Source organism: Crotalus tigris, unplaced genomic scaffold, assembly GCF_016545835.1.
Source record: "Crotalus tigris isolate CLP2741 ecotype Arizona unplaced genomic scaffold, ASM1654583v1 scf7180000019496.3020429, whole genome shotgun sequence".
Taxonomy (NCBI): domain Eukaryota; kingdom Metazoa; phylum Chordata; class Lepidosauria; order Squamata; family Viperidae; genus Crotalus; species Crotalus tigris.
In genome coordinates this window covers 645576-666866 of record NW_024097566.1, presented here as the reverse complement: position 1 = coordinate 666866, position 21291 = coordinate 645576, and the positions used below count along the sequence as shown (strand labels likewise).

Below are 21291 nucleotides of genomic sequence, written 5' to 3'. Positions count from 1 at the left end.
AATGTACTAACATCCAATGGATTCCATAGAAATAAGATTACAAACCTAATCCAAAAAGAAACCCCCACTAAAATCCAAGACAAAGAACAAGAAAACGGCAAAGCCCTCCTCCCATACATAAAAGGCACCACAGACAGAATCAGTAAGATCCTCCATAAACACAACATCAAAACAGCATTCTGCACAAACAGAAAAATATCTACCATCCTTAGAAACCCCAAAGATAAAATTGAATTAGAAAATCAAGGAGTATACGAAATCCCATGCACCACTTGTCCCTCCACATACATCGGACAAACCAACAGAAGAATAAGTACACGCATTGAAGAACATAAGAACTCAGTCAAAAAAGAGGAACCAACATCTTCCCTGGTCCAATACCTTAAAGCCACAGGACATGAAATTGACTTTAAAAATACCAGAACCATTGCCAAAAGTGAACATTTTAATAACAGAATAATCAGAGAAGCCATCGAGATAGAAAAACGCCCACACAGCATGAACAAGCGAGATGATACCTCCCGCCTACCAGCCATTTGGAAACCCGCCCTTATTGACAAACGACTCCATAACCCCAAAATCTTAAACCCCTCTGCAACTCAGACTAACCTGAGCACAACCAAACAGAACACTCCCCCAGCCAATCAGAGCACAGCCAAGCCCCTAACCATTCAGAACACACCTCCACCCAATCAGAACACAGCCAAGCTCCCACCCAATCAGTTCATACCCCCACTGGCAGTTAAAAGGAAGAAACAGCTAAGACCACACATTGCTGCTCGAAGCACGAAGCTGAAAACACCAGCCTGAAGATGACGAATGGGACTTCGTCGAAACGTCGCCAAGACACTTCCAATTTTACGCGGGAGAAAACCCGAACAACCAAAGACCTATATACAAATACCCGCAAAAACCTCAGAAAAACATATGTATATATATATATATATATACGTATGTATGTACGTATGGATGTGTGTGTGTGTATATATATATATATATGTATATGTATGTATGTATGTATGTATGTATGTGTGCATATATATATATATATATAGATATATATATATATATATGTAGGTCTTTGGTTGTTCGGGTTTTCTCCCGCGTAAAATTGGAAGTGTCTTGGCGACGTTTCGACGAAGTCCCATTCGTCATCTTCAGGCTGGTGTTTTCAGCTTCGTGCTTCGAGGAGCAATGTGTGGTCTTAGCTGTTTCTTCCTTTTAACTGCCAGTGGGGGTATGAACTGATTGGGTGGGAGCTTGGCTGTGTTCTGATTGGGTGGAGGTGTGTTCTGATTGGTTAGGGGCTTGGCTGTGCTCTGATTGGCTGGGGGTTGGCTGTGCTCTGATTGGCTGGGGGGTTGGCTGTGCTCTGATTGGCTGGGGGAGTGTTCTGTTTGGTTGTGCTCAGGTTAGTCTGAGTTGCAGGGGGGGTTAAGATTTTGGGCTGCCTTGCTATTTTTTGGCTTCGCGTTCGTGGTCGTGCCTCATCTTCATGGAGGGTGTCGAAGCCAATCAGAGCACAGCCAACCCCCCAGCCAATCAGAGCACAGCCAAGCCCTAACCAATCAGAACACACCTCCACCCAATCAGAACACAGCCAAGCTCCCACCCAATCAGTTCATACCCCCACTGGTAGTTAAAAGGAAGAAACAGCTAAGACCACACATTGCTCCTCGAAGCACGAAGCTGAAAACACCAGCCTGAAGATGATGAATGGGACTTTGTAGAAATGCCCCAAAGATACTTCTAATTTTACGCGGGAGAAAACCCGAACAACCAAAGACCTACATACAAACACCCGCGAAAACCTCAGAAAACATATATATATATATATATATATAATAAAATGAGCACCAGAGTAGTTAAAACTATAAAAGTTTAATTAAAACATGCCAAGCTTTTGCCGTCACCTGCCGGCATCATCGGCAGGTGACGGAGAAAGCTTGGCGTGTTTTAATTAAACTTTTATAGTTTTAACTACTCTGGTGCTCATTTTATTTTAAACATGAATATACCCAGAGTTCATATTTTTAATATTATTACATACACACACACACACACACACACACACACGTATCTTGGCGATGTTTCGACAAAGTCCCATTCATCATCTTCAGGCTGGTGTTTTCGGCTTTTTGCTTCTAGGAGCAATGTGTGATCCTAGCTGTTTCTTCCTGCTAATGGGGGTATGAACTGATTGGATGGGAGCTTGCTTGTGTTCTGATTGGGTGGAGGTGTGTTCTGATTGGTTAGGGGCTTGGCTGTGCTCTGATTGGATGGGGGGTTGATTGTGCTCTGATTGGATGGAGAGTTGGCTGTGTGGCCATTCTGTGTGGTTTTCATGAGTGTGGGTCTGGTGTCATTCTTTGTGTTAGGGACTCGTTTGTCAATAAGGGCGGGTTTCCAAATGGCTGGTAGGCGGGAGGTATCATCTCGTTTGTTCATGCTGTGTGAGCATTTTTCTATCTCAATGGCTTCTCTGATTATTCTGTTATTAAAGTGTTCAGTTTTGGCGATAGTTCTGGTCTTTTTAAAGTCAATTTCATGTCCTGTGGCTTTAAGGTGTTGGACCAGGGAAGAAGTTGATTCCTCTTTTTTGACTGAGTTCTCATGTATTTCAATGCGTGCACTTATTCTTCTGTTGGTTTGTCAGATGTATATGGTGGGACAAGTGGTGCATGGGATTTCATATACTCCTTGATTTTCTAACTCAATTTTGTCTTTGGGGTTTCTTATGTGTGGCACCACCACACATCCACGCAAAAAGCAAACCCAAACCCACACCGATGATGAGGCATGACCACAAACCAGAAGCCAGACCACAGCTGCATCATTAGCCACTTTAAACCCCTCCAATCCATACATGAAGCAAACTGACACCCACCATGAAGATGAGGCATGACCATGAACGCGAAGCCAAACAACAGCAAGGCAGCCCACCATCTTAAATTCCCCCTGCAACTCAGACTAACCTGAGCACAACAAAGCCCCCCCCAAACAGAGCACTCCCCCATCCAATCAGAGCACAGCCAATCCCCCATCCAATCAGAGCACAGCCAAGCTCCTAACCAATCAGAACACACATCCACCCAATCAGAACACAGCCAAGCTCTCATCCAATCAATTCATACCCCCACTGGCAGTTAAAAGGAAGAAACAGCTACAATCACACATTGCTCCTAGAAGCATGAAGCCGAAAACACCAGCCTGAAGATGACGAATGGGATTTCATCGAAACATCGGCAAGACACTTCCAATTTGACACGGGAGAAAACCCGAATAACCAAAGACATACATACATATATATATATGAACACCATGTAGTATTGAGCCCAGTATTTAAATTTGAAAAATTTGGTGGCTGCTGATACGTAGCTGTTATTATATTGACAAGAGTAACTAATAATTGCAAATAAATCTTTTATAAGAAGATCCTTTTCTTGACTGATCCAGTGAGCTCTTTGAAAGTGGATGCTTAGCTCCTTAAAGTTGTGATATTAATTACATAATTTCAAGAATTTTGGAAGAAATGATTTGAAAACTCATTTTAAGAAATCATTGGTTAAGAGTCTTAAAAATAGTATGTTTCATATATTAAGATGAAACTAATTAAATAACTTTTTTCCTTTTTATTGGACATCTCAGAAAAAAATAAAGGTAGACTGTCAGTTTCATTATGCCTGAAGTATAGAATTCTGGCAATGACATTTGTGATAGACTTGCATCCAGTCATCCTATTTTGATCTAATATCCATGAACTTCTTATTATAGTTTTGGGAAGAGTAATATGAGTTAAATATATAACTGTGTTTTGAATTACATATCAACTGCTGGAAATATTCAGGAATAATATAGCATCATTATTATATATTATAATATATAATACAATATTATACTATTATATTATAGTACTATAATATTATATTTTTCTGGAATAATATAGTATTATTCCACCATCTTTTGGCTAAATCAAGTATAGTTATTATGAGGAAGAGCAAAAAGGATGTTGGTCTATGAGTTCAATCTAATTTAAAAAATAAACTACTGATACACATGGAAATACTGTATTACAAAAAGTAATGAACTAGCTCATGCCATAAGCTACACAAATGCAGTCTAAGTTATATAAGTCATATAGAAGCTTATGTCTGAATAAACCTGTATTTGGGAACAAAGCAATATAGATAACATACCATCTTCTTCAGTTCTGATGTATAAACTTAAAGTATACATTTCCGATGATCCTTTTTCTGTTGCTGGAGTAATGTTTAGAAGATAGTTTGCATATTTTTCCAACTTATTAAATATTATGTTTGTATCATATACAAGAAGCGACAAAATCTCATGATTTGTTTGAGTATCCTTCATTGCTAATGAAATATTATAGAAGATGAGTCCATTGGGCCGCATTGGTGGAATCCAGCTTACATTTACTACCGTGGAAGAAATGTTCTGATAGGTCAGCTGATTAACAGGTCCATCAGGTACTGCAGGAAATTTTAAAAAAATGTTATCTGTATGTACAATGTCTCTATCCCTAATATCAATATATGCAGTTGATGAGAAACATTATACATAAAAATAAGTTCACATTATACATAAAAACAAGGCTTTCACATAATTTATTTTTAGTTTTAGTTTTTTCTCCTGTCTTTATTACTTTATATTTGCCACAAAAAAAAGGGAGTCAAGCTATTCTCTAAAGCACCTGAAGGCAGGACAAGAAGCAATGGATGGAAACTAACCAAAGAGAGAAGCAACCTAGAACTAAGGAGAAACTTCCTGACAGAATAAGTAATCAGTGGAACAAACTGTCTCCCGAAGCTGTGAATGCTCCAACACTGGAAGTTTTTAAGAAGAGACTGGACAGCTATTTGTCTGAAACGTATAGGGCAGTGGTGGCAAACCTATGGCACAGGTGCCAGAGGCGGCATTCAGAGCCCTCTCTGTGGGCATGCGCACCGTCGCCCCAGTCCTAGGCCTTCAGCTGGGTTTTATAAAACTTATTCGCTTTAGGCCTCCGCCACCATATGCAAAAAAAAAGGTTCAATCAATAAGTCAATCTCAACTTCTCGCGGGAAAAAAAAAGATCTTGCAAAGTTGGAATTGATTGATTGAACTTTTTAGTTCCACCCAGTCTGCCATTACCACCACAGCTACACCCACCCAATTGGCCACACCCAGCCAATGGGCCACTCCCACCCAGCACCCAACGATGCATAAGTGGGTTTTGGGTTGCAGTATGGGCACTCGGTCTCTAAAAAGTTCGCCATCACTGGTATAGGGTTTCCTGCCTGAGCAGGGGGTTGGACTAGATGACCTCCAAGGTGTCTTCCAACTATTATTATTATTATGGATCATCGCACAGTCAGCCAGATGTTCAGACTGGATTTGGCATTTTGTCTACCTATCGAGTCCTTACCCAGGACCTGGGATAGGCAGATGTGGATGTTTGATGGTATTACAGATATCGTCGCAGGATGGAAGCAGTTCCTAGTAAGGCCGCCTTTTGCAATTGACTAATAGCGAATTTGTCAATGCCAATGGTGTTCAAGTGGTGCTCCAGTTGTTTTGGGATTGCACCCAAGTTGCCTATGACTATTGGTACTACCCTTGCTTGCCTTTGCCACAGTCTTTCTATTTCTATTTGTAGGTCTTTGTATTTTGTTATCTTTTCCAGTTCTTTCTCGTCTATTCTGCTGCCTCCAGGCACTGCCACGTCCACTATCCAGACTTTCTTGTCTTTCTTATCGACAATTGTTAAGTCTGGGGTGTTATGTTGCAGGTGCTTGTCTGTTTGAATTCTGAAGTCCCAGAGCAGTTTAATTTTATCATTTTCTATGGCTTTCTCTATTTTATGATCCCACCAGTTTTTGCTTACAGGAAAATGATATTTTTTGCAGATCTTCCAATGCACCATTGTTGCTATTTTGTCATGCTGCTGCTTGTAGTCAGTCTGTGCAATCTTCTTGCAACAGCTTACCAGGTGGTCCACTGTTTCTTCAGCTTCTTTGCATAGGCGGCACTTACTGTCTGTTGCTGTCTTCTCAATTTTGACTTTATATGCATTTGTCCTTAAGGCTTGGTCTTGTGCAGCCAGAATTAGTCCCTCGGTCTCTTTCTTCAATTTTCCTGCTCTTAGCCATTGCCAGGTCTTGTTATTATCTGCTTTCCCAGCTATTTTTTTAATGTATTGGCCATGTAGTGCTTTGTCTTCCCATGCCTCTATTCTGTTCTTCATTTGGTCTTTCTTGTAGGCCAGTTTGGTCTCTCCAGTAGTCAGTAAGCCTTCCTGATATACTAATTTCAGTGCATCTTCATCATTGTTCTTCAGATATTCTTCCAAAGCCATTTTTTCTTCTTCAACCATCTGATGTACTTGTAGCATTCCACGCCCACCTATTTGCCTTGGTAGATAAAGTCTGTCAATGTCACTGCGTGGATGAAGGGCATGATTCATTGTCATTATTTTTCTGGTCTTCCTATCCATTGCTTTTAGTTCTGCTTGAGTCCAGTCCACTATTCCAGCTGTGTACCTAATGACTGGGATTGCCCAGGTGTTGATTGCCTTTATGGTATTTCCTCCATTGAGTTTGGATTTTAAGATCTTCTTCACTCTCTTGATGTATTCACCTCTAATCTTTTTCTTGACTTCAGTGTGCTTGATGTTGTCAGCTTGAAGGATACCCAAGTATTTGTAGTACTCTTCCTCATCCAGACTCTTAATGTTATTTTCGTGGGGCATCTTGATTCCTTCAGTTTTCACTACTTTTCCTTGTTTGATAGTAAGTGTGGCACATTTGTCCAAGCCAAACTCCATAACAATATCTTGGCTATATCTATGGACAGTGTTGAGCAGCGATTCTATTTCAGATGATGTATTTCCATACAGCTTCAGATCATCCATGTAAAGGAGATGGGATAGTCTGGTAGATGTTTTTGATGTTTGATAGCCATGTCCTGAGTTATTCAGTATTGTTGACAGAGGAAACAGTGCAATAACAAATAGTAATGGTGACAATGAATCTCCTTGGAATATTCCTCTCTTGATATTAACCTCTCCCAGTCTCTCACCATTGATCTGCAACTGTTTATTATTATTATCGATCATCGCACAGTCAGCCAGATGTTCAGACTGGATTTGGCATTTTGTCTACCTATCGAGTCCTTACCCAGGACCTTACCCTGACTTCAGTGTGCTTGATGTTGTCAGCTTGAAGGATACCCAAGTATTTGTAGTATTCTTCTTCATCCAGACTCTTAATGTTATTTTCGTGGGGCATCTTGATTCCTTCAGTTTTCATTATTTTTCCTTGTTTGATAGTAAGTGTGGCACATTTGTCCAAGCCAAACTCCATTACAATATTATTATTATTATTATTATTATTATTATTATTATTATTATTATTATTATTATCTTCTCTTGCCAAGGTGCTGCATATACTATAATATATATAATAAATGCATATACTGATGCACTAATTTAGAGGATACTTGAGTTATTATATATGTCACTCAAGATAGTAAACCTGCATAGTAGTTCTTTCTCCTCCTATTTTCCCCACAATAACAATTCTGTGAGGTAAGCTGGGCAGAAAGACAGTGACTAGCCCAAAGTCACCCACCTTTATTTAATAACATGTTTAGAGTCTCAAGCCATGGTTTTAAAAAAACACTATTTATATAAATTATATCTAATCTCTCACATTAAATGCTTAGTGGCAAAACGTAAAAAAAATATATACTATATGATTCTGATGATCAGATGACTCATATCATAATGAACTTTAAGAGCAGTTAAAGGTCACACAAAAACCTTACAAAGAATTACATATAGGATTTCTACAAACAATATAAACTTTTTTACATACAATCTTGGTCTGTATATAGTTGCATTATTTCACTGGTTTGATTTCCATTCCCAAGGGCTGTATTTGCAGTTAACCAAAGTGTGTAGTGTCTCCATTTTGCTAAATTGATTAACACTATCGATAAAGTTGAATTATCAGCACTGGTGTCAATTGTGGAAGTGGTAAAATTCTAGACAAAAAATGTTAGCAAAATTTATTAAATTAAAATTAATATTTCTCCATAACTTATGTCCTCTCTCCTATGACTAAATGAACATTACCTGTATGTATTGCAAACATTTATGATATTGAAACAAAAAGCAAATCATGATAGCACAATGAGAAAATTATCTTCTAAGTGCAACAGTATTATTATTAGACAACCAGTCATGTGGATGTTAGTGAAATAGAAATAATTATATTCACTTTATCTGACTTCAGTTATTTCACTTATTTTTTGCAAAGCTTGAATTACTTGATTTATATACATTCTCTATTTGAAGGTGGAGAGAGTCTGACTTTGATCATGCAAATAGTGTACACTTTCAGCTTCAAATATAGCACTGAATGCAAATTCCTTATTTACTTTTGTTTTTTGTGTATATTACTTTTTGTTTTCCTTTTTTTCAATCAAGTCCAATTCATAGAGACTGCTTGGGTAAGTCCCTGCTGTTTTCTTGGCAAAGATTTTCAGAAGTAGTTTGTTACTGGGTCCTTTCTAGGGCTGAGACAAAGTGACTGGCCCAAGGTCACCCAGCTGCCTTTGTGCCTGAGGCAGAACTAGAATTTACGGACTCCTGGTTTCTAGTCTACTGTCTTAACCGCTACATCAAAATGGCTCCCTAGTCTTACTTGATTAAAAATATGGTAAAGATTGTTAACAATTAAATATTATAAAAGTACAAGTAATAACCAAACTAATAAGACTAAGGACACCCTTGACAAATAACAGCATGCAACAAAAATACTTTTTTCCATGCTTGTGCAGAAATGAGAAAAAAGCAGGCTGCAATAAAGAATAGCCACAAGATGCTACACTCATGCAAGTTTTAGCCACATCTTCTGAATCATCTTCACAATGTGCATCACTCTAACTTCCTGTGTTTGAGCACATAAAATTATTTATTTCACTTACTACTAATGTAAATATATATATATAGATTTTAGCATTGTCAAACACTTTCAGAGAAAATAAAAAAGTGGATATACCTGTACATAAGTGTCAGAATCATTTTTGTAGTAAACTGAATAAAATTGAATAACACCATTAGGCTTTTGAGGAGGATCCCAGAATATTCTTACTGATGATGAAGTGAGATTTTTATACCACAAGTTTTTAGGTGGATCACCTGGAGCTGAAAAATGTAAACATTTATCAACTGTACAAAAAAAGGCTATTTTGTTTCTGCTCCACAAATATTTTAGAAAAGGGTTTCATGGCTAAAATCCTTTCTTTCTGCTAATTCTTAATGGAACTTAGCCTTTGGAAATACAAAAAGCTGCCATTATAATGATATATGTCCTGATACTCTTTGCTTTCTATTGTAAGGAGCACAATAGCGTATCATTAATGAACAGACCAAGCCAACATTTTTGAGATGGGAGTACACAATTCAGGTTGATAGTTAATTCTGGTTAAAATTAAAGAAAAGAAATCATTCAATAATTTATCATTCATTTACAAAGACATATTAATATGCAAGAAATAATTGCATAATTATTTGTTTGCATTACACTGGACAAAGCACAAGTCCAAATTGATACGAGCTGCTTACATGGCATTCAGATTATTTTTGAACAAAGTGGCCCAAGTACCAGAATGAAGTGTATTGACCCAAAGCTTCAGAGGACAAATGAATGAGCTCTCCAGAAAATGAAAATGTGAAAGTGGGAAGGAAGTCATAGCTGTCATTTTGGAGTTTTGGTATTTCATTACACTACTCTTGGATCAGCAGTGCTTTAGTTTCTGTAGTTTCAAAAACAGCCTGAGTGCCATCAATAATGTTGTATTGTGTATCCATATTCTTTTCAAGCTTCTTAGTAGCAGCTTTGCAAAAGCAACTCAAAATATTAATGAAATAAGAGCAGCAAATGAGGCATACACGCCCTAAGTCAATTGCAAGATTTAAAGAATATTAAAAAATTATTAATTCAGTATGCAGAGATTTATCTACCTTTTATGAAAATGCAAGTTTCAAAAGTCATATGAAAAAAGTAATATATTAAAACAACTACCCTTTGACCTGAGTGGTATAAAGGCCAATTTTTTGAAGGAACAAGACTCCATGTGGTTCCAACCCCTTTTCTTGTAGCCTGTAGACCAGTGGTGGCGAACCTATGGCACGGGTGCCAGAGGTGACACTCAGAGCCCTCTCTGTGGGCACGCGCACTGTCGCCCCAGTCCTAGGCCTTCAGCTGGGTTTTATAAAACCTTTTTGCTTTAGGCCTCTACCACCATGTGCAAAAAAAAAAAAAAGGTTCAATCAGTCAATTTCAACTTCTCGCAGAAAAAAAAAGATCTTGCAAAGTTGGAATTGATTGACTGAACTTTTTAGTCCCACCCAGTCTGCCATTACCACTGCAGCCACACCCACCCAATGGGCCACACCCACCCAATGGGCCATACCCACCTGGAACTTGATGATGCATTTGGCTTTTGGGTTGCAGTTTGGGCATTCAGTCTCTAAAAGATTCACCATCACTGCTGTAGAGCATGGTGACACGTATGCCACAGGTGGCACGCAGAGCCCGGTCTGTGGGCACGCGCGCCATTGCCCCAGTCCTAGGCCTTCAGCTGGGTTTTATAAAATCTTTTCACTTTAGTCTTCCGCCGCCGTGTGCAAAAAAAAAAGGTTCAATCAATCAATCAATTTCAACTTCTCGCAGGAAAAAAAAGATCTCGCAAAGTTGGAATTGATTGATTGAACTTTTTAGTCCCACCCAGTCTGCTGTTATCACCGAAGCAACACCCACCCAGTGGGCCACACTCACCCAATGGGCCACACCCACCCGACACCCGACAATACATAAGTGGGTTTTGGGTTGCAGTTTGGGCACTCAGTCTCTAAAAGGTTCGCCATCATTGCTCTAGAGCTTCCTCTGATCATGTGACTAATAAGTGGCAACACGCAGTTTCCTATTATTTTGAATTAGAAAGCACAAAAACTGTACTGTTTAGTGTAAAGTAGATATAATTAAGGACGAAGAAGAAAATTGCCAATTCTTCATCAAACATAGAAAAATACCTATGAATTAGGCCAGAATCATCCAGTTTATCACTGGAGATCCAAATGTAGCAGAATTTATGTCTATGAGTAGAATCTGGACTATTGAGAATATTTAAGAGAGAAGCTCAAACTCCAAAAAGGGTAAGGAACATATCTTGCAGCATGTGAGTTTCACATCCTCACTCTGGGAACAGACCAAAGGACAGTCACACTGTATTTTTTCTATTAAAAAACAATCAAGAGGAAAAATCCTTAGAGCAGAAATAAAGAAGTGCCAAAACCATTTCCCACCCACGAGGTTAGCCAAAATGGGCCTAAATCTTTCACCTATATGTTGGAAATGTAAAATAGCAATAGGGACCTATTACCCCATGTGGTGGGAATGTTCCAAAGCCTGTGACTATTGGAATAGGATAAGAAAATGGTTGAAAGAAATATTAATGTTGGAGATAGAACTAAAACCTGAACTCTTTTTATTGGGCATAACCACAGACAAATATGATAAGGGAATAGTCTACTTGATGTTGCACATCTTGACTGCTGCTAGACTGGCGTTTGCGCAAAAATGGAAGAACAAAGAAGCTCCTATAGATGAAAAGATACTACATAAAATACTATCTTGTGTTGAAATGGACAGGCTTATGATGGAATTGAAGGATAAAAGTGGATCAGAATATTTTGAAATCTGGGATAAATTGTACCATTGGTGGGAATCGAGGAGGACTGTTGGGGTTATAGATTAGTGATAAGATGGAAATATATATAATCATAGGTTAGCAAATAGAGAAAATGTATTAAGTATAAAATAAGTATATGTATTTATAGAGATAAAGAATTGAATGTAAGAAGAGAAATAATTTGATAGAAATGTTCAAACTGGAATGTTACGTCATGTCCAACGTTTTCTTTTTTTTAAATTGCATTATAAATAAAAAACTTTTTTAAAAAAGAAGTGCCAAAACAAAGGGTTCCTCACTTGTTACTAATGCCCATAGTAGTCCAAGGATAAAGGACACAAAAAGTTTGTGCTGGCAACATCCCCAATTACCAAAGCTTTTGACTTCCACAAACACATAAAGTTTAATCTCTGATTACCAAAAAGGTTAGGGTTAGGGTTATCCTATTTTTTACATATCAAACCGGTCAGTCCTAGAAGAGATCAACCCCGACTGCTCTTTAGAAGGCCAGATCCTGAAGTTGAAACTCAAGTACTTTGGCCACCTAATGAGAAGGAAGGATTCACTGGAGAAGAGCCTAATGCTGGGAAAGATTGAGGGCAATAGAAGAAGGGGACGACAGAGAATGAGCTGGCTGGATGGAGTCACTGAAGCAGTAGGTGTGAATTTAAATGGACTCCAGAAGATGGTAGAGGACAGGAAGACCTGGAGGAATGTTGTCCATGGGGTCGCGATGGGTCGGACATGACTTCGCAATTAACAACAACAATATCAATCCTACATTTAAATCACTATTAATACCATTCTCAATAGTACTATATCATATTAATCATACATATTTACCTCCTTCAGAGGTCCTGAAACTTGTTGTGTCACTTTTTATATTTCCATCACCAAATCTGGTACTTGCTGTTACATAAACACGGTATTTTTTGTTATATTCTAAATCTGTTAATTCTAGTGATGGTTCAGATACATTGATATTTCTTGACATAATATTCCTAAGCAAACATATTAAAGAGAATTAAAGAGCTGATTAACAAAACAAGAACTAAATAGTTCTATATGTTACTACATGTGCTAAACTGTAGAGTTTCAATTTAACACCATTGTGTTTCTTGTTAGTTCTTGGCTTCATGTGTCTTTCTAGTACTAAAGTCATTCAGACATATTTGTATCATACTGGGTAAAAAAAAAGTTTTTTGCTCTCATGAGAAATAGCTTTATTGTAGCAACATCTATTCCAGGGATATCCCCCACCATAACCACAATGAGGCAGCACAGCAGGACCTGGGAGGCAAGAAAGTGGTGATCATGCATGAAATTAGCATAACATTTAATTTGAATTCTAAGATTAGAACTTTTCTTAGAAAGCAACATAAAGGACTGGTAAAGATTCTTATGTTACATTATTAGTTCAGCATCTCAACAATGCATAGCTGTTTAGTATATATAACATCATGTTATATGAATCAAGGACCAGAATATGGACATGAACTAATTGCAGATAACAAATGTTGAAATTTGTTCAGTTACTTTCCACCCTCCCATTATTGAGTAGAAGTGAGTTGGCCATTTGCTACAAGTGGCTGCAGGACTTGGGTTTGGCTAGTCTAAAGAAAAGGAGAAATAGGGAAGACATGATAGCAGTATTCCAATATTTGAGGAGCTGCCACAAAGAAGAGGGAGTCACGTTGTTCACCAGAGCACCAGAGAGCAGGACAAGAAACAATGATTGAAACTGAACAAAGAGAGAAGCAACCTGGAATTAAGGAGAAACTTCCTGACAGTGAGGACAATTAACCAGTGGAAGATTGCCCCCAGAAATTGTAGGTGCTTCATCACTGGAGATTTTTAAGAAGACACCAGACAGTCACTTGTCTGAGATGGTATAGGTTCTCCTGCTTGAGTGGGGGTCTGGACTAGAAGACCTCCAAAGTCCCTTCCAGCTCTATTCTATTCTAGTGTAAGACAGGATCCGCTCCATTCTGTGACAATCAATAACAGTATATGGTAGTGTGCTAGAGAACTACTAAAAATTCTATTTGGTGTGGCAACATCTTGGTTTTGAAGTCATGATTTCAAAATGCTTGAAGAATCTAGCAAGCATTAATAGTAATAGTAGTTAAGTTGGAAGGGACCTTGGAGGTCATCTAGTCCAACCCCCTGCTCAGGCAGGAAACCCTACACCATTTCGGACAAATGGCTGTCCAGTCTCTTTTTTTTTTTTTCAAAGATAATTTTTATTAAATTTTTTAAAATTTTTTGTCCAGTCTCTTCTTAAACACTTCCAGTGTTGGAGCATTTACTGCTTCTGGAGGCAGGCTGTTCCACTGATTAATTTCTAAAAACATTAGTTGTCTATATTTAAGCTCAGTTAAAATAAAATAAAACACTAATATTCAAGTATGTGGAATAAAACATGAATTACAAGGTTAAGGGAAAACATTTCTTAAGTAGATAAAATCTTAGTATTTAGGAAAATCTTACCAAATATAAACTGTATAATAAAGGATAATTCCATTTGGTTCAAGTGGCGGTTGCCATGACAACACCACAATGGCATCAGCTAACTGTTTTACTGTGAGCAATCTTGGAGGGGAACTAGGAGCTGCAAAGTAAATATGCAATATATTGTTGATTAATTATTGCTACAGCAAATTTGAGCGTTTACAGTATCACAAGTTACATTTATTGTATTTGAAGCTGTTTGTTTTAAAATGGCATTTAAAAAAGAATAATTTTACATGGTAGTGCAAATCATCTGTTTCTTTGATTCTGAGAAAAAATAATGTTTTATGAGAAAATAGAGCAACAGGAATATCATAATGATTCACCTTCAAGTTTATTGTAATTTGTTTCCTGGTAATAAAATATGAATTTAATTGATACAAATCAATATAAAATAAATAAATAATTTCCCCCGAGAAGGGTGAAAACCAGTTAGCATTACAATGGAAGACAATAAAAAATGCACCATTTTAATTTATATACACCAGTCTTAATGTATGTGTGTGTGTGTGTGTGTGTGTGTGTGTGTGTGTGTGTGTGTGTGTAGCTTGAAGAATCCATCACAAGATGAAGGCTTCTTTATTGAAGATTATAGACTGCAAACTACTATGCTGATCTAAGGCAGAATTGTAGATATTTCTCAACTTTTCATTCTAGGCTGAAAGAGAACAATTAGCCAAAAGTCACCCAACTGACTTCCATGCTTATGGGAGGACTAGTATCCCATCAAGCAAACCAAATCAAGCATAGCAAGACAATTTATAGCTTACATGAACATTACTATGAGTAAAAAATACAGCAATACATATTCAATATTCAGTAACAGAAAAATAGTCTATATTCATTAAGTCCCAGATTAATTCCCAAGCACATTAACTTGTTATATAATACAGGGCTTTTCAATCTTTTCACCCATTGTGCCACTTTTAGGATATGGCAATATCCGGGTACCACCAGTCGCCTTGCAAAGTGTCAAAAACTTGATGACCCCAAAAAAAGAAAAAAAGTGATGAAATACAGGTAGTCCTTGACTTACAACAGTTCACTTAGTGACTGTTTGAAGTTACAATGGCACTGAAAAAGTGCCCCCCAAGCCACAGCCGAGCAAGACACCTGCCTGCCCGCCCAGTGGCGCTCTTCCTCCTGTCTGAGGTTTTCATTGTTGTGAGCATTTCTGTTGAGGATTGGCAGCCAATGTACCACATGTGGTACCCGTGCCACTGGTTGAAAAGCCCTGAACTAGATCATGTTCGATTTCTTCATTGGGGGGTGTTTGGTTTTTATTCCCCCCGTCTGCTGGGTGGTTGCAGCAGGTTTTGGTCACTTCACATGACCCTGGGACACTGTGACCATCATAAATATGAATCAGTTGTCAAGCATCTGAATGTAAATCACAAGACCCTGGAGATGCTGCAACATTCCAGCTGATCGGTGCTTCTTTTTTATTTATTTATTTATTATTAATTTTTTTTCATCAACATATATTAATTTTTCCAATCAACAGGTTGTCTGGAGTTTGCTAAGCTAATACTTGTTCAATTCCTAATCCTTCATTCTTTTCTCTAACCAAGAAAAAAATAAGTTCCAAATTTGATAGTAGTCTGTATCTTCTTTGTCTTTCAGCTTCATAGTTAGTTTGTCCATCTCTGCACATTCCAATATCTTCCTGATTATTTCTTCCTCTGATGGCAATCCTTCATTCTTCCAGTATTGTGCAAAAATTATTCTCGCTGCTGTGGTAATGTGTAGAATTAAATATAATTTCTGCTTATTGGTCTTTTCAGACATAATGCCTAGTAAGAAAAGTTCAGGTTTAAAATCCACTTGTTCGCCCAATATTTTTTCTAACCACATAAGTATGTTTTTCCAATAGGCCTTTGCCTTCCCACATGTCCACCAAATATGATAATACATGCCTATGTTATGTTTACATTTCCAACATCTATCTGATATATTTTTAAACATTTTTGCTAATCTTGCTGGTGGAAGGTGCCATCTATAAAACATTTTATACAGATTTTCTTTGTATGAAGTTGACATTGTTAATTTATAGTTTCTCTCCCATAACATTTGCCATTTTTCTAATTCTATGTTATAACCAAAATTTTTTGCCCATCTTATCATTATTTCTTTCACTTGTTCACTTTCCATATCTAAAATTAACAAAAAATTATACATTTTCTTAATTAATTTCTCATCTGAGGTTAACAAAATCTTATCAAACACAGTTTGATCCTTGTAAAATCCATACATTTTTACATCTTTTTCATATCTACTTTGTATCTGTAAATGTGCCCACCAGGACAGATTAATTCCTAAATTTTCCAATTCTTGTTTAGATTTTAATTTCCCATCAATGTCTAAAATATCTTTATATGTCCATACTTTTTCAAAATCTACCAGGTTCGGATGTATAAATGCCTCCATCATTGATAACCACCCTGGAATTTTTGAGTATATTTTAGCTTTAATTTTTTTCCCATACTGTTAACAAGGCATTTCTTATAAAATGGTTTTGAAAGTACTTATGGACTCTGTTTTTCCCGTACCATAAAAAAGCATGCCATCCCAATTGTAAATCATGTCCTTCTAAATACAATAACCTTTTAATTCTAAGTGTTATCCACTCTTTCACCCATGTTAACACCAATGCTTGATAACAATGTCCATTCCAGCAACCCAAAACCTCAATTTTCCTTAGCATCTTGTAATGTTTTCATCTTAATTCTAGCTTTCCCCCCCCCCCCGCCAATTAAAGTTCAAAACCAATGAATTTAAATTTTGAAAGAATTTTCTCTCAAGTTTTATCAGAATCGTTTGAAATAAAAATAAAATCTTTGGCAACACATTCATTTTTACTGTAGCAATTCTTCCTAATATTGACAGCTGGAGATTTTTCCATCTTTCCAAGTCTAGTTTTATTTGCTTCAATAATTTTCTATAATTGTCTTCTTTTGTTGACGAACACCTAGCTGAAAGATAAATACCTAAATATTTAACTTTTTTCACTCTTTGTATCTCTGTTTTCTCTAGTATTTGCCTTTTTTGTTTAACTGTGAGGTTCTTTACTATTACTTTAGTTTTATCTTTATTTATTTTTAGTCCTGCCACTTCTCCATATTCTTCTATCTTTCCCCATAGTTTAGGAATCATCTCTAAAGGTTCTTCAAAATAAACACTAGATCATCGGCAAATGCTTGTAATTTATGTTTCATCTTTTATTTTCAATCCTTTAATTTCTTTATCTTGTCTTATCCTTCTATTTAATAATTCCAAAGTAAAAATAAATAATAATGGAGATAGTGGACACCCTTGTCTCATGCCTTTTCTTATCTCAAAGTTCTCAGTATAATCTCTATTCACTATCACTTTTGCTGTCTGGTTACTATATATTGTTTTTATCATATTTTTAAAGTTCTTTCCAAAATCCATTATTTGTAATTGTTGAACCATAAATTGCCAAGAAACATTATCAAACGCTTTTTGGGCGTCCAAAAACACTAATGCTAATTGTTTCCCTGGATGTAATTCATAATATTCTAATACGTCCATTATCACCCTTAAATTAGTTTTGATTTGTCTCTTCAGTAAAAAGCCATTTTGGTCTGGATATATAAACTCAACTAAGTATCTTTTCAGTCTCTCTGCCATTATTGAAGTAAAAATTTTGTAATCCACGTTGAGTAATGAAATTGGTCTATAATTCTTAATAAACATCAAGTCTGAATCTTCTTTTGGTATCAAAGTAATATTTGCTTCTATCCATGTATTTGGAAGTTTGGCCTCTAAAAACAATCCATTGCAAACCTCTTTCAGCGGTTCGCTTAGTATATCTTATAGCTTTTTATAAAATTCCACTGGTAGCCCATCTGGGCCTGGTGTTTTCCCGTTCTTTTGTTGTTTTATAGCCTCTAATATCTCCATCATTGTTATTCTTTCTTCTAACATAGTTTTGAATGTCTCTGGAATCTTTGGTAATTTACTTTCTTCTAAATATTGAACAATTCTCTCTTTTGCAGCCTCTTCTTTGCCATACAATTCCTTATAATAATTCTTGATTATCTTTTTTATTTCTTCCTTTTTAAATTGTAAACAACCTTTCCCATCTGCTAAGTTATGTATTATTTTCTTCTCTTTTTGTTTTTTAAGTTTATAGGCTAGCCATCTTCCTGGCTTGTTGGCATTTTCGAAGAAATTTTGTTTTGCTCTCTTTATTTGTTCCGCCAATTTTTCTGAGTCCAACAAATTCAGCTTATGTTTTATTAGTTCCATTTCTCTTTTCAAAGTCTTTTCCTGTGGGTTTTGTTGTAATTCTGTCTCTAACTTTCTAAATTCTTCTTTTAATAATAAATATTGCTGTCTTCTCTGTTTGTTTTTCTTTGCCATATACGTTATAGCTATGTTTCTAAAATACGCTTTAGCTGTATCCCATACGTTTTGTAGTGATGTGTCTTCTTCTTTATTTTCTTTAAAGAAGAATTCCATTTCTCTTTTGGCCAAATCTATGAATTCTTTATCTTTTAATATAGATTGATTTAAAATCCATCTTGGTTTTTTTTTGTATTCCTTTCCATGTCGCTTTTAAAGGGTTATGATCTGCCCATGTGCCTATTTCTATCTCAATTTCCTGTATATCCATCTTTAATTCAGGAGTCATCCAAATCATGTCAATTCTTGACCAAGATTTATGACTATTTGAGTAAAAGGTGTACTGTCAATTTTGAGGATTGGGATATATAAAGGCATAAATTTTAGATGGCTAATGCCAGAAGGCATTTTAATAAATTGGAATAATACAAGATATCGACTGGATTCAATTTGGAAAGCAGAGGACTTTGAAGTAAGAAATAGAGTAATTTTGGATGAAGAATTGCAGCAACAAGAGGATAAGCAGACGGGAGAGACAGCTCAAGGAGCAATGGCACAAGCAGAACAGCAGCAGGAGAAAAGTGAACAAACAGGTGAAGGAGAAGGAACTGCTAGAGAACAAAGGATTACAAGATCGACTAGGCCTAAATATAAGTAATGAAAGAGAAAATGGAGAAAAAAATGAGATTTTTTCAGTAAATGTAAATGGACTAAATTCCCCAATAAAAAAAATTAAATTTTTAGGAAACTTCAGAAATTAAATATAGATATAATTTGCTTACAAGAGACACACATAAAAAAACAACATTACAAATTTTTGGAGTACCCCAAAATGGGGAAGCTTTATTATACATCAGCACAACAAAAGAAAGGGGGGGTGGCAATATACATTAAAGAGACAATAGACTCTAAATTAATATATTCAGATGAAGAAGGAAGAATTGTTATGGTTGAAATATATTTGCACCAAAAACAAATATTGTTAGTGGCAATTTAAGCTCCAAATGATAGTCAAGAACAATTTTATCAAAGATTACACAGGAAATTAATAGAAATAGAATACCAAAATATTTGTTTAATAGGAGACTTTAACGCGATAGTAGATGGAATAATGGATTACAAAAGTAGCAAAACAGGAAAACTAGGAAGAAGAAGATTACCCAAGACATTTTTTCACATGGCAGAAGAAATTGGAATTCAAGATGTCTGGAGAGAAATCAATCCTCAAATGATCGGTGCTTCTTCTGGGCTCAGCAGAAGAGTCAGGATCAGCGCCGAGCTCCATCTGGAGCCTGGTGCTGATCCTGATGCTTCCGCTGAGCCCTGACAGCCCTGCAGCTCCAGCCATCTCTCGCTCAGGCTTGTGCGGTGTTGCCACCAGTTCAGCTCATTCCCCTCCCCCACTACCACTTTTCTGGGTTGGTCATGTACCACCTGCCAGGTGCCAATGTACCACAGGTGGTACCTGTGCCACTGGTTGAAAAGCCCTGATATAATAGACCATGTAGAGTATTCATTAACTGAAATAAGATTTAACAGTTGATCCTGACCCAGTCATATGGGTTTCTGATATATAATTACAATCTGCAAACATCTGCACAAAGAGATTCCATTATAAAACATTAATATGCTAGTTTGGGAAAAGAAGAAATAATCTGGATACATAACACATAGCATAAACCTCCTGTGGAAAGGTGTGGATTGAAAGGATATTAAAATAATACAATTAGCAAAATGTTTATCTTATCATCTGAATAAATTCACTTGTCTATTGTTATTATTGAATAGCAACTGCATTTTCTTATAATAAAATATATGTTTATTCAGAACTTCTATTTAAATTAGAATTAGTTATTTTATGTTTTTTAAGTAGTCTAATTGTAAAATTAATTATAACTTAAATAATTGTAATTTAATGGATTCTTTGAATGAAAGAACAATACATGTCTTCAGAAAAAAGTGAATTCAAACCTACATAGTAATGGTATACCATAAAGATTATGTCTAAATATAGATTTCAATCAAATATTCCCTATTTTCTTATATTGATTAAAATAAGTCAGTCAGAGGAAGTATATTTCTTTCTCAATTAGGTGCCCCAGTGGGGTACCTCAAAGTTCTATTTTAAGCCCAGTACTCTTCAATACCTTCATAAATAAGATTTTTTGCCCACTATGGAAGAATGGTTGCTTAAAGTTTCTAATTTAGCAGAAATGGCGAACATTTCTGCTTATTTGAAGGACCATTCACAAGAAAGATATATTTTGGTTTGGAGAAGATAGATAGACTATATTCAAAATAAATATGGGAATAAAAAGTTTCATTTACTTTTTGAATAATGAGTATTATTATTATTACTATTATTATTATTATCAATAGTTTATTATAGTGGAATTTTTATTATATCATATTGTTTAAGAATTAGGATATTAATTTGTTTATGTTATTATGCTTATTTAGAATTTGTTTATTTTATGTTAAAAGTGAGTTAAAGTGTATTATGGATTTGGTTTTCATATAGTTGGTTAATGTTATTTAGATTATGATTGTCATATTTGTAACCCTGTATTCAGCTCTGGGAAGTGTGGGAGGGGGAGGGGGTGGGGGATTTGGGGTTGTTTTGTTGTAAACTTTTGTAAAACTTTTCAATAAAAA

The 21291-nt window shown here is 36.2% G+C and overlaps 1 protein-coding gene across 1 annotated transcript in view; it reads right to left on the bottom strand.

Moving 5' to 3' along the window:
* The window catches only part of PTPRQ (protein tyrosine phosphatase receptor type Q), a 155844-nt gene that overhangs the window by 71881 nt on the left and 62672 nt on the right, over positions 1–21291 (bottom strand). The window contains exons 25-29 of the mRNA XM_039362963.1: positions 14248–14368; positions 12601–12758; positions 9063–9208; positions 7875–8043; positions 4197–4490 (exon numbers count right to left, since the gene is read on the bottom strand). Coding sequence (XP_039218897.1) covers positions 4197–4490; positions 7875–8043; positions 9063–9208; positions 12601–12758; positions 14248–14368 — 888 coding nt within the window. The remainder of the gene's footprint in view (positions 1–4196; positions 4491–7874; positions 8044–9062; positions 9209–12600; positions 12759–14247; positions 14369–21291) is intronic.